The sequence below is a fragment of the Saccostrea cucullata genome, unplaced genomic scaffold (assembly GCF_032062105.1).
Source record: "Saccostrea cucullata isolate Sc308-1 unplaced genomic scaffold, CSIRO_AGI_Scuc_v1 ctg481, whole genome shotgun sequence".
Lineage (NCBI taxonomy): Eukaryota > Metazoa > Mollusca > Bivalvia > Ostreida > Ostreidae > Saccostrea > Saccostrea cuccullata.
The window spans coordinates 179,813-192,125 of NW_026925239.1; the positions used below are offsets into that span (position 1 = coordinate 179,813).

General features: G+C 33.8%; 1 protein-coding gene across 1 annotated transcript; it reads left to right on the forward strand.

Moving 5' to 3' along the window:
- Window positions 1-1,478: 1,478 nt before the first annotated feature.
- LOC134268408 (uncharacterized) lies at window positions 1,479-12,161 on the forward strand. The gene is made up of 9 exons (XM_062750653.1): window positions 1,479-1,590; window positions 1,734-1,850; window positions 2,953-3,127; window positions 7,471-7,629; window positions 7,882-7,970; window positions 8,535-8,645; window positions 9,218-9,340; window positions 9,542-9,602; window positions 10,640-12,161. Exons 1-9 carry the CDS (start codon window positions 1,489-1,491, stop codon window positions 10,651-10,653), a joined length of 951 nt encoding a protein of 316 aa, XP_062606637.1. The 5' UTR covers window positions 1,479-1,488; the 3' UTR covers window positions 10,654-12,161.
- The last annotated feature ends 152 nt before the right edge of the window (window positions 12,162-12,313 follow it).

Below are 12,313 nucleotides of genomic sequence, written 5' to 3' on the forward strand. Positions count from 1 at the left end.
TTTACTGTTATACCAAGACATTTACATTTGATTTTAATTATGATCAAGTTTTTTCATTACAATGAAAGACGAAAAGCTTTCAGTTTCATGAACTTGGACTAATCTACTTATATAAATAATTATTCTTGCATCAGTTCTCCTTTGCATCTTCTGAGAAATGTCATTTATGAATTCATAGAAGTCCCCGTCTGCGTACGTTCGTGTTCCTTTATATTTGTAGGTCAAGATATCAAAGGTTATTGGGTTACATACTTCTATATACATATATTTACATCTCCAAAGTCTTTGTCTGAGATTATAATTTCGCCATATAACGCGAAAGTTTCGCGATATTACTTGAAAGTTACGCGATATAACGCGAAACTTTCGCGATATCACGCGAAAATTTTACTCTCATGACTCTTATTCGCGAAAATTTCGCGTTATAGAGCGATTTTTTTAACCTACGAAAATGAGCTCAATGGGCTTTAGTAATAATTTGATTATACTACAAAACATGTAGGAGGCCGATTTTTTACCAGCCTCTCAAAATACAAAATGATATATTATTATATTTTACAGATTTCCGTGTAAAAAAAAAATGGGGGGAGGACCCACCCCCTTAATGCTACCTGTCTGGCCTATTTGCCTACCACTACCCATATTCCCACACAAGAATTGATAATCTCAGCGAGATGTCGTAGGGACTAAAATATTTGGTCGGACGTCCACTACGACATCTCAGTCCAATGCCACACAAAGTGATTAGGGATTTTTTGCTCAGATTTTGACCGCTTGTTTCAATCAATATGGGCTGAAATGAATTATCTGCTCGCTTCAACTTTTTCCTTTGATCACAATAAAACTTTCCTTTCTTACCTTTAAAATGTTTAAATCAAACAAAATATAAAGTTGTTTATTTTTCCTATGTAATGTCCTATTCATTTACACCTCCGATTTTGAAGAGTTCCAAAATAGTCTGCTTTGAATAATTCGTACTATATTCATTCCTATAGGAAATAGTAGTAGAACGAATAATTCTGAGCAGACTATTGTGGAACTCTTCAAAATCGGAGGTTTAAATGAATAGGACATTACATAGGAAAAATAAACAACTTTATATTTTGTTGGATTTAAACATTTTAAAGGTAAGAAAGGAAAGTTTTATTGTGATAGAGACTTAAAGGGATGTTCAAAGGAAAAAGTTGAAGCGAGCAGATAATTCATTTCAGCCCATATTGATTGAAACAAGCGGTCAAAATCTGAGCAAAAAATCCCTAATCACTTTGTGTGGCAGTGGACTGAGATGTCGTAGTGGACGTCCGACCAAATATTTTAGTCCCTACGACATCTCGCTGAGATTAAAGAATTGATTCTTATGGACATGTTGATAAAAAAAGTTAACTTTTGTTTCTCCGTCTTTCATCTGCTTTACGGCACGGCTCGATAATAAAGCCCCATATTTACCCACACCTAACTTTATTTCACGCGTGCAGAGCTTTGACGAACATGCTGAAATCAAAGTTACGTTCTGTAAGAGGAATATCGCAGATACCTCGATGTATTTTAAGTAACAATCTTAATAGGAGTTTATCTACAAAGCATTTCTCTGTAAGTTGATTTTATTGATAATAAATCATAATTGTTCATTCATTGAGTAAATCCTTAGAGAAAATTCGGATTACAGATTATTTTATTTTTTTTTTGTTGCACATACATGTATGAGATTACTAGGTCTTACGATATCTTTGTAGAAACATGGTTGTATGCTCCAAACAGCAGCAAAGAGCAGTAATATAGTCTTGGGACCGGCATATTGTCCTTTGGCATTAGAGCAGTGTAAAGTTAGTCTCCCATACATAGCCACTCGTGTAAGTTTTGTTTGTTGGAACTTGCTTGTTTTATGTTCCTCAGTTTTCACGAATTTTTAGCTCACCTGAACCACAGGCTCAAGTGATCTTTTCTGATCCAAATTTGTCCGTTGTCTTTCGTCATCATTGTGGTTGGCATTGTGGTAAACTTTTAATCATATGCACATTTTCAACTTTTTCTCAGGAACCATCAGGCCAATTTCAACCAAACTAATAACTTACCACAAAGTATCCTCAGGTGAACGAGATTCAAGTTTATTTAAATGAAGGACCCCTGGACCACATCCTCTTTTGAGGGGAGATAATAAATAAGTGAATAATTAATGACATCTTTTAAAAATCTTCTTCAGACTCAAGAACCACTGGGCCAGGAAAGATGAAACTCATGTGGAATCATCCTCAGGTGGTGTACACTCAAGTCTGTTCAAATTGTGACCCAGGGGGTAGGGTGGTGTCACAATGGACGATCAAAGTTTTATATAGGAAAAATCTCCTTCTTAAGAACCACTGGGCCAGGAGAGATGAAACTCGTGTGAGATCATCCATAGACGGTGTAGATTCAAATTTGCTCAAATCATGACTGAGCTGAATTGTGTGTTTACCTAGCCCAATTGTGCTCAGGTGAGCAATGTGGCCCATGGGCCTCTTGTTTCACTTTGGCCTATATGGAGAGGTCAGCACTAAGGCCTAAGAGGATAATCTCAGAAATTTTGGTCCGACGTCTTAAAATTTTTAGTCTCTATGAATCTCAATGAGACAACAGTGGAGGCCTGCAAATTTATACCTATATTACTTGGTACTCAGGACCATAATGATTGTTCTTTTTCATGCAAAGACCATAGCTATACTGCAACACAGCTAGGACTTTGATTCGTAATTTTATTATTATGGTCTCATCTCAAGAACATATACATGCAGTCTGCATCCTGCAGTGGGATTTGAAACCATGATGAAGGGATAAACTCCTAACTCCACAACACCATCTAGAGCAAATGCTCTACCCTCTGCACTACAGTCTTGAAATGAAATTTGTGTCAATATTGACATTTTCTTTATAAATATAAAATTTTAAAATCTAAATAAAATCAATGTTTTATATCAGGGCCTGCATTTGAGTCATAAGGATCATGACATCGTGGATTTGTTGGAACAAGGATGTGAGCCTTTGCCATCAGATTTAGGCCTTTGTACATTCACGCCAAGGGGGGCTTACTTATACCTTCTAGAAACTCTACATGAATCTCTAGCAATTGACTGGCAGTTATCTATATTACTTAGTAAGTATGTCTCTTCATCATAGTATGCTTATTAAGCATGTAATTTCATGCAGAAATTTTAATTATATCAGAGATTGAATAATCAATATAATTATTATCACTGTGAACATTTCAGAAAACTCCTATACATTTTTATATTATTACATGTATAAACCTGGTTTAAAAAATCCCTATCACCGAACAGAGCTAGATTAGGAATGTACCATCATTAATATACAATTATTTAATGCCTGAGCAGTCAATAGACCAGAATATTTTTCCCTCGGTGCAGGGAACAGCTCAGTGTGTTCTATTGACCGAGGCCAGCGGCCGAGGGCAATAGAACACACTGAGCTGTTCCCTGCACCGAGGGAAAAATTTTCTGGTCTATTGACTAATCAGGCATTAAATAATTGTTTTATTACCTAATTTTATTTTCCGTATTAAGTGTTCACAATTGTATATTCAGTACAGAAGGTTCCTGTACCATATTGTGAATGTACTGTATACCTAGATAGGGTGCATCTGTAATATTAATTAAAGATTGATTGTATAGATATTGTTTACATTCCTCTCGAAATTTTTTCACTCTTATGGAGACGTCACCATTTCCCGGTGGAGAGGGACCTTTTTCGTGCCAGCAGAGCACCTACTGCTACAAGGGACCTCGGTTTATAGGTCTCACCAAAGGATCGGTCTCAACGTCCCACAGTGTATTAATGAAAGTAACTCTCATTAAATAAAATACCCGACCATTGAAATCATACAATTTTTAAAACCAATGTCGAAAGATCAAATAAGATGATTGTTTACCATGTCTGTGCATTGTTACAAACAACTAAATTCGAAACCCGTATCGGTTTTTTTTTCCGAAATACGTTAGCGGTCAATAGAACACGCAGTCTATTGACCGGTCAATAGAACGCGCTGTCTATTGACCGGTCAATAGATCGGTTTGAAAAGATAAGAAAAACTGAAAACACATACAGAATAGCCTAGATGAAAATATTAAATCTCTAATAAAACAACAAAATTCACTTGATTAGGTAGTAAAAGAAAATATTGTCCGAAAGACAGAGCTAGAGCCAGAAGCTTAGGCAGAATATTACAGGAACAAGTTAAAGAATTTATATACAGGTTCTTTTCTCAGGATCCTGCTATAGTAATTGATTAATGGAAAGAATGAATAAAATAGATAATCAATAAATTCCCAGCCTCGGCGACACAGTATTCTTACACATATAAACTTATATAAACATGAAAAAGTTAAGAGTAGCTTTGTCCAGTCTGATTAAAATCAAACCTTCACTAGCTCCTTTTTATTGTCCCCCGCTTTCGCGAAAGCGAGGGGACATTAAATCTCATTCGTCTGTCTGTCTGTCCGTCTGTCCGTCAGTCTGTCAATCTATCAGTCTGTCCGTCACAAAAACTTTAACCTTGCCCATAACTTTTGATTTAGTGGAGCTATGACTTTCATATTTCACATGTGTATTCCTTGTGACAAGACCTTTCTTTGGGTACCACCAAATTTGACCTTTTGATCTTGACCTTGGAGTTTGACATACTTTTACACAAAAATTCCAAACTTTTACTTTGGCCATAACTTTTGAATAGTAGGTACTAGGACTTTCATATTTCACATATTTATTGTTCGTGGCAAGACCTTTCATTGGATAACAACAACCTTGACCTTTTGACCTTGACCTTGGGGATTTACGTACTTACGAAAAAACTTTAACCTAGACCATAATTTTTGAACGGTGAGGACTAAGGCTTTCGTACTTCACATATGTAATCCTTGTGAAAAAACCTTTAATTGGATACCAACAACTTTTACCCTTTGACCTTGGAGTTTTAACTACTTTTTAAAAACTTTAACCTTGGTCACAACTTTTAAACAGTGGATACTAGGACTTTTATATTTCACATATTTATTCCTTGTGGCAAGACATTTCATTGGATACCAACAATCTTGACCTTTTGACCTTGACCTTGGAGATTTACGTACTTATGAAAAAACTTTAACCTTGACCATAACTTTTGAACGGTGAGGGCTAGGGCTTTCGTACTTCATATATGTAATTATTTTGAGAAGACCTTTGATTGGATACCAACAACTTTTACACTTTGACCTTGGAGTTTTAACTACTTTTTAAAAACTTTAACCTTGGTCACAAATTTTGAACGGTAGATACTAGGATTTTTATATTCCACATAATTATGTATTCTTTGTGGCAAGTCCTTTCATTGGATATCAACAACTTTGACCTTTTGACCTTGACCTTAAAGATTTACGTACTTATGAAAAAACTTTAACCTTGACCATAACTTTTGAACAGTAAGGACTAGGGCTTTCATACTTCACATATGTTATTCTTGTGAGAAAACCTTTCATTGGATATCAATACCTTTGACCCTTTGATCTTGACCTTGAATTTGACTTACTTTAAAAAAATTTTTTGCTTTTCCATAACTTTTTAACGGTCAGGATTAGGGTTTTCATCCTTCAAAAAAAAATCAACTTCAATGTTACTTTCTAAATAAATGATATATGATAAGATGCTCATATTACACACAATATGTTATAAAAAATAACATCTCACCCACAAAGACACCGAAAGCGGGGGACCCCAATTCTTTGAATTTGCTTGTTAAATATAGATTTTAATTTTTACCGACATTAATATTTGGCTTAAAAGTCCATAGGAAATTACTTTTTATTGTCCCCCGCTTTCGCGAAAGCGAGGGGACATTAAATCTCATTTGTCTGTCCGTCAGTCTGTCAGTCTGTCCGTCACAAAAACTTTAACCTTGCCCATAACTTTTGATTTAGTTGAGCTATGACTTTCATATTTCACACGTTTATTCCTTGTGACAAGACCTTTCTTTGGGTACCACCAAATTTCACCTTTTGACCTTGACCTTGGAGTTTGACCCACTTTTACACAGAAATTTCAAACTTTTACTTTGGCCATAACTGTTAAATGGAAGGTACTAGGACTTTCATATTTCACAAATGTATTGTTTGTGGCAAGATCTTTCATTGAATACCAACAACCTTGACCTTTTGACCTTGACCTTGGAGATTTACGTACTTATGAAAAAACGTTAACCTTGACCATAAGTTTTGAACGGTGAGGACTAAGGCTTTCGTACTTCACATATGTAATCCTTGTGAGAAGACCTTTTATTGGATACCAAGAACTTATACCCTTTGACCTTGACCTTGGAGTTTTAACTACTTAAAAAAAAACTTTAACCTTGGTCACAACTTTTAAACAGTAGATACTAGGACTTTCATATTTCACATATGTATTTCTTGTTGCAAGACAATTCATTGGATACCAACAACCTTGACCTTTTGACCTTGACCTTGGAGATTTACATACTTATGAAAAAACTTTAACCTTGACCATAACTTTTGAACGGTGAGGGCTAGGGCTTTCGTACTTCACATATGTAATCTTTTTGAGAAGACCTTTCATTGGATACCAACAACTTTTACCCTTTGACCATGACCTTGGAGTTTTAACTACTTTTAAAAAAACTTTAACTTTGGTCACAACTTTTGAATGGTAGATACTAGGACTTTTATATTTCACATATGTATTCTTTGTGGCAAGTCCTTTCATTGGATATCAACAACTTTGACCTTTTGACCTTGACCTTAAAGATTTACGTAATTATGTAAAAACTTTAACCTTGACCACAACTTTTGAACAGTAAGGGCTAGGGCTTTCATACTTCACATATGTAATCCTTGTGAGAAAACCTTTCATCAACAACTTTGACCCTTTGATCTTGACCTTGGAGTTGACCTACTTTTAGAAAACGTAAACTTTGGCCATAACTTTTTAACGGTCAGGATAAGGGTTTTCATCCTTCAAAAAAATCAACTTCAATGATAATTTCTATGAAATGACATATGATTGAATGTTCATATTAGACACAATATGTCATAAAAAATAACATCTCACCAACAAAGACACCGAAAGCGGGGGACCACAATTCTTTGAATTTGCTTGTTTTGATGTCACATGAAAGGAGCTGGTGAAGATTTGGTTTTAATCTGTTAATCAGATTGAATATTGTCATGCACAAAAATTTTCAGTGCCGACGTCAATTATGAAACAAAGATGTAACCTACAGATCGATATTCATGGATGCCTTTTTATTTTCTTTTTAGTTATTTAAGTTAGACATTTTTAGAGAAATATTATCCTGAAATTTTACATGTAGTTATGCCCTTCTAATGTTCATCATGAACATAATGAAAGACAGTTAACTATTTATATGCACCAAAAAGAGCATGGGTAATTTTAATTCATTAATTTGTAATAAACATATTTATATTTATTTTTCAGGTTCTGTTCTTATCAGACTGGCAGTAATACCCCTAACAATGAAGAGTCAAAAAAAGATAGACAGGAAAAATAAATTTACAGCTGGGATCTGTCTTAACAGTATCCTAAGTAAAGAAATGAAGAAAAAAGCAGAAAAGGAGGAAGATAAAAATTATCAAGGTTAATTAATTACTTTTTTTTCATTAATAAAGATTAAAATTTAATTTTGAGCCAATTTATATGTTAATTTTAATTTTCAAATTTCTAATAATGCTCTCAAATTTTTTGAATGAAGACAATGAAATCTTTTATCTATGACCATGCTCAAGTCTTCTTTATGATGAAAATGAGATTTAGTGTTCATGACTATGCTAAAGTCTTTTGAATGATGAAAATTATATTTAGTGTTCAAGACATTATTCTGATTTGCAGATTTACAGAAGTTACATAACAGTATTTTGAACAACTTAATCTTCAATCGCAGATTCGTACTTTCAAAATTACAGGAATATCTTCCACAGGTAATTTTTCTGGAAATAAATTACACATTCTCACCGGTAGTTTGTATTAATTGTTTGAACTCTAGAAGAAATGACATAATAGTGAAACTTGTCTAATTCAAATTCAAATGTTGTATCTTCTTAAATTTTGCCTAGTTCACCATTAAGGCCATGCAAAATTAATTCCTTGGTTCTCAGGCCTTTTTTCAAGAAATATGATGAGGGAGGGAGGCATTTTTTTTTTACTTTTTATTGCCCCCAAAACATGATGAGGCAGCTTTTTACATTGTACAAAACCTCAAAAAATGATGAGGGAGGTGATTTGTTGTTTTTATTTTATTGATTTAGCAATAAAAAGGGTCAATGAGGCGCCCTTGGAAGAGATGAGGGAGGGCCTGAGAACCAAGAAATTAATTTTTTTTTGCCTAACTTAAGTTCCTTATCAGAAGCTTTGGTTTAGAATTTAATCCAGAATGTTGTTTTATCAAGTTAATTTATATGAAACCTATTGCGACTGGTCAAGGTTATACAGTATGTCCCTCTTTGCACAATTTACATTAATTATTATTTTTCTTTCTGTTGTAGATAGTGGCAACCTTGATTTTTATGGACAGCATTTTTAATTTAGAGTCCCTAGTGGGTAGAACCTACATAAGTCCACCAGATGGGGCAAACTACCATTTTTCGATATTTTTGGTAAGTTCATGTCTCACAGCCCTGGAGAGTTGTCATGATCTTGACCCAGGAATATTTAGACCAGGTCAAAGTCACAGATAAACGAGGACTTTATCTTTCACAGTTCGTATTGCTTGTGGCAAGACCTTTTCTTAGATACCAACAATTTGAATTTTGACTTCAGAGTTTGAATTACTATTGAAAAACTTTTACCTTGGCCATACTTTTTGAACATTTGATGCTAGGGCTTTTATATTTCACATGAATATTTCTTGTGACAAGTACCTCCATGGGTACCACAATTTTGACCGATTGACATTGACTTTGAACATTGACCCACTTTTAAACTTTAACTTTGGCCATAGCTTATGAATGGTTGATGCTAGGGCTTTCATATTTCATGGATGTATTCCTTTCTTTGGGTACCAACAAAAACCTTGTCTTGCTTTCTGAAAAAACTTTGCCATATTAAGCTGTCATAAGGGGCATCAGTGCTTCACAAACATATTTTGTTAAACTTTCAGTTGTAGAAGTGAGCTTTAAAGAACAGAAACATTTCAAATGAATAAAAACAAAATATAAATATCTTTTAGATGTTCATCCTGACGATGTCTCCCATTGTAATCCGCTGTCTACAACCAGGAAATGAAAAATCAATCACTGTGGCATTTATTATTGGCCTCGTATGGCTTTCCTTGATAGATTCCATGTCTATGGTAAGATTTTAGATTTTTCAAGTTATTATCAACTCCATTTTCAAGTTATTGACAACTCCATTTTGACAAGAAATTAATGAACAATAAAAACAATCACAATGTACCTTCTTTAAGCTGTAGTTTCTACAGTAAATGTCCATACAAACACTGTTTTATTTTGTTCTCTTCGTCATTAAAGCATAATAATTTAATTTTTTCTAGAAACTTAGGTTGTTCTTACTCCCAATGTTCTCAGTGTCAGCTGTGCTGAAGATACTTAAAAGTAAGTTTCTGAAATTTTGACCCCAGTGCTACCCTATGAACAGAAACTACTTTGGTGTTTGTCTGTCACATTCTGTTATAAATGGAAGAATATTGTAGCTTCTTCTCTTAGACAGATAAAGTAGTCTTATTCGCTCTACTTCTTAGGCTAGAATATTTTACACAAAGAAACTGCAACTTTCTAAGATACCTTTTCTTTTTTGTATAGTTGACTTTTTCCTTTACTTTTTTGAAGTGGGCAAATTGTCATTTGAAATAGAAAGTAACCCTTTAACTGAAAATAAAATGTATTTTTTCAATTGACAATGTATGATGTTGAAAATACTTCAAGGTGGCTTTTAATCCTTTATGAAAAAATTGTGAAGATTTTTATGTAGGTCAAACATGAATGGGATAAAAAAATTGCTTTTATAATCATGATAATAGATACCTTGTTGGTGCCTTACAAGGATCTGCAGGTGCCTTGTAACTTACAGTGTGTTAAGCCACACATTTTCTTTTTTCCTCCCTAAGAACCCTTTTCATAATTTGGTTTAAATGTTGCTTGTAAAGAAGGCAAAAAGATGATTTTATTTTTAATGTTTGACACTGTATTTAGGAGCAAATTTGGTGGAGAATATATGGGCAAAAAGAGACAACCTCTTAAAATTTTCCCATTACAAAGATTGTACAAAGAAATTTTCGCCCTTGTTTTATTTTCATCCCTTTCGCCCTAACCTCAGTTGGGCGAATTTAAAATGAGGCAAATTCAAAGAATACACTATAACTTCTTAAATAAAAGTATGACTGGGCGAATTTAAGACAGGGCAAAATTGTTTGCAAAATTAAAAGAGCGAAAATTAAGTGGGGCAAAAATAACGCTGTATTCAGTATTTATTTATCTAGTTTTGAGCATCTTTTCTCCAAGATATTTTTAAACCATTTTAATTTACGTTTTGTTTTTCCCCCTACTTAGAGTATATGTCTTGAGGAGTATTCAATCATGATTTTCCTGATGTTACAACACCAGTAATTTACATTTCATTTTTTTCTATATAGATTATAAATCCTGAGGAGTATTAAATCATGATTTTCCTGAAGTTAGGACACATACACACATACAGTGACAGAAGGATGTGAAATATTCCAAGTTGTGAAACACTTCAGGGGCAGTGTGCAGAAACTCTTTCATCCATTCCCTGCATGGAGCAGAAATATTTATCACCTGAGCAAAGAGACAAAGACTATCTTGTTCTCAAACTAAAGGGGTGGTCTATTCGCCTGGCCTATGGAGTAAATTAACAGATATGTATATGATTCTTTTTTGAAACAAAAAAAAGTTTTCAACATTGTGCAATAAAAAAGTTCAAGGTTCTAAACCAAATGGAAATTGTATATCTACCAGCTATGTTCATTATCTTTGCAATTGTTGCAACAAAGTTTGAGAACTGTACTTCTTTTTTCATTTTTCTTAGTTAAAGCGGCAATACGGCTGGAAATCGTGTGCTTTTTCATTCAAATTTACCCAATATATCATTCAGGAATAAGGTAAAAAGTTGAAGTAAGCATTTTGAGAAAAAATAAATATTCTCTCCTCATACAAAATTAACGCAATTAGAATCTGCTGGAAAATCAAGGGTCGCACAACTTAGATCTGTTTACTTGTACCACGTGAATTCTAAAATGTAGGGTGTACAATTATAATAAAATATTAGGTAAAAGCAATTCTCAGAATCAAAATATCTTAACTCTCGGGTAAATTAATAATAGTTAACATTTTATTCTGCATTCAGACGAATTTAACATGATTAAGTGCAAATGTTGACGTTTTATGTATTGGGGTGCAGGAAAGGAAAATCCACCAAATCATACATCATCGCAGCAAAATGTCAAACAAATATCTTTCTGCAGTTCCAATACAATTTGCACTTCAAATGGCAATAATTTTTATATGTCATAAGTGCATTTTTATGCTGAGTTTACACTGATTTTTTTCTTTGAAAGCCATGGAGATACTAGTACGAGAAATGATAGCATGTATCAACAAACCTGTAGTGTAGAACCTTCGCGAGCCCTATGTGAATGTCGCCGAGATCCCGTTTCTTCTTCATCAAATGATTATATTAATCTCCCAACTAAATTTTTGTCAGGAAAGTTGCTTTTTAATTTCAAGCCCTATTTTTGGTTTTGTTTTTCATTTTGGTCGACCTTGTCAATGTAGCAGGCCTACCGAGCTTCCCTCTCTTACCATGCTGTTTTGTTTATGAAAACTATACGCATGCGTGTGTAGCATGGAATGTGGAAACTTGAACACGTTGGATGTATATATTTATGTACCATCAGAATTATTTACTTATGAAATTTGTAATTTTCTGAAAGTGTATACATTTAAGAGTTTGAAAAAAATTCCAAATCCTATAGGAAAATTTTAACAAGTCTGTTTTTGAAGAGATGCGCCGTATTGTCACTTTAAATGTATCGAACTGAATAAAAATATACAATTACTCTGACGGGTGACCATGAGGGTCTCTGAGCTTGTTGTTTTTCTACATGATTTTAATAAAAATTTATTGAAAATTGATTATCACAATGTTGTGTTTTAAGGAAAGGTGTTGTACATCTTTAAAGGTAAAAATCATCAGCAAATTACTGATGTACATGTATGAGATATTGTGTATAGGAATTACATCTAGGCTGGGGTTAAAGGTTTCATGAATTGCTGACAACACAAAA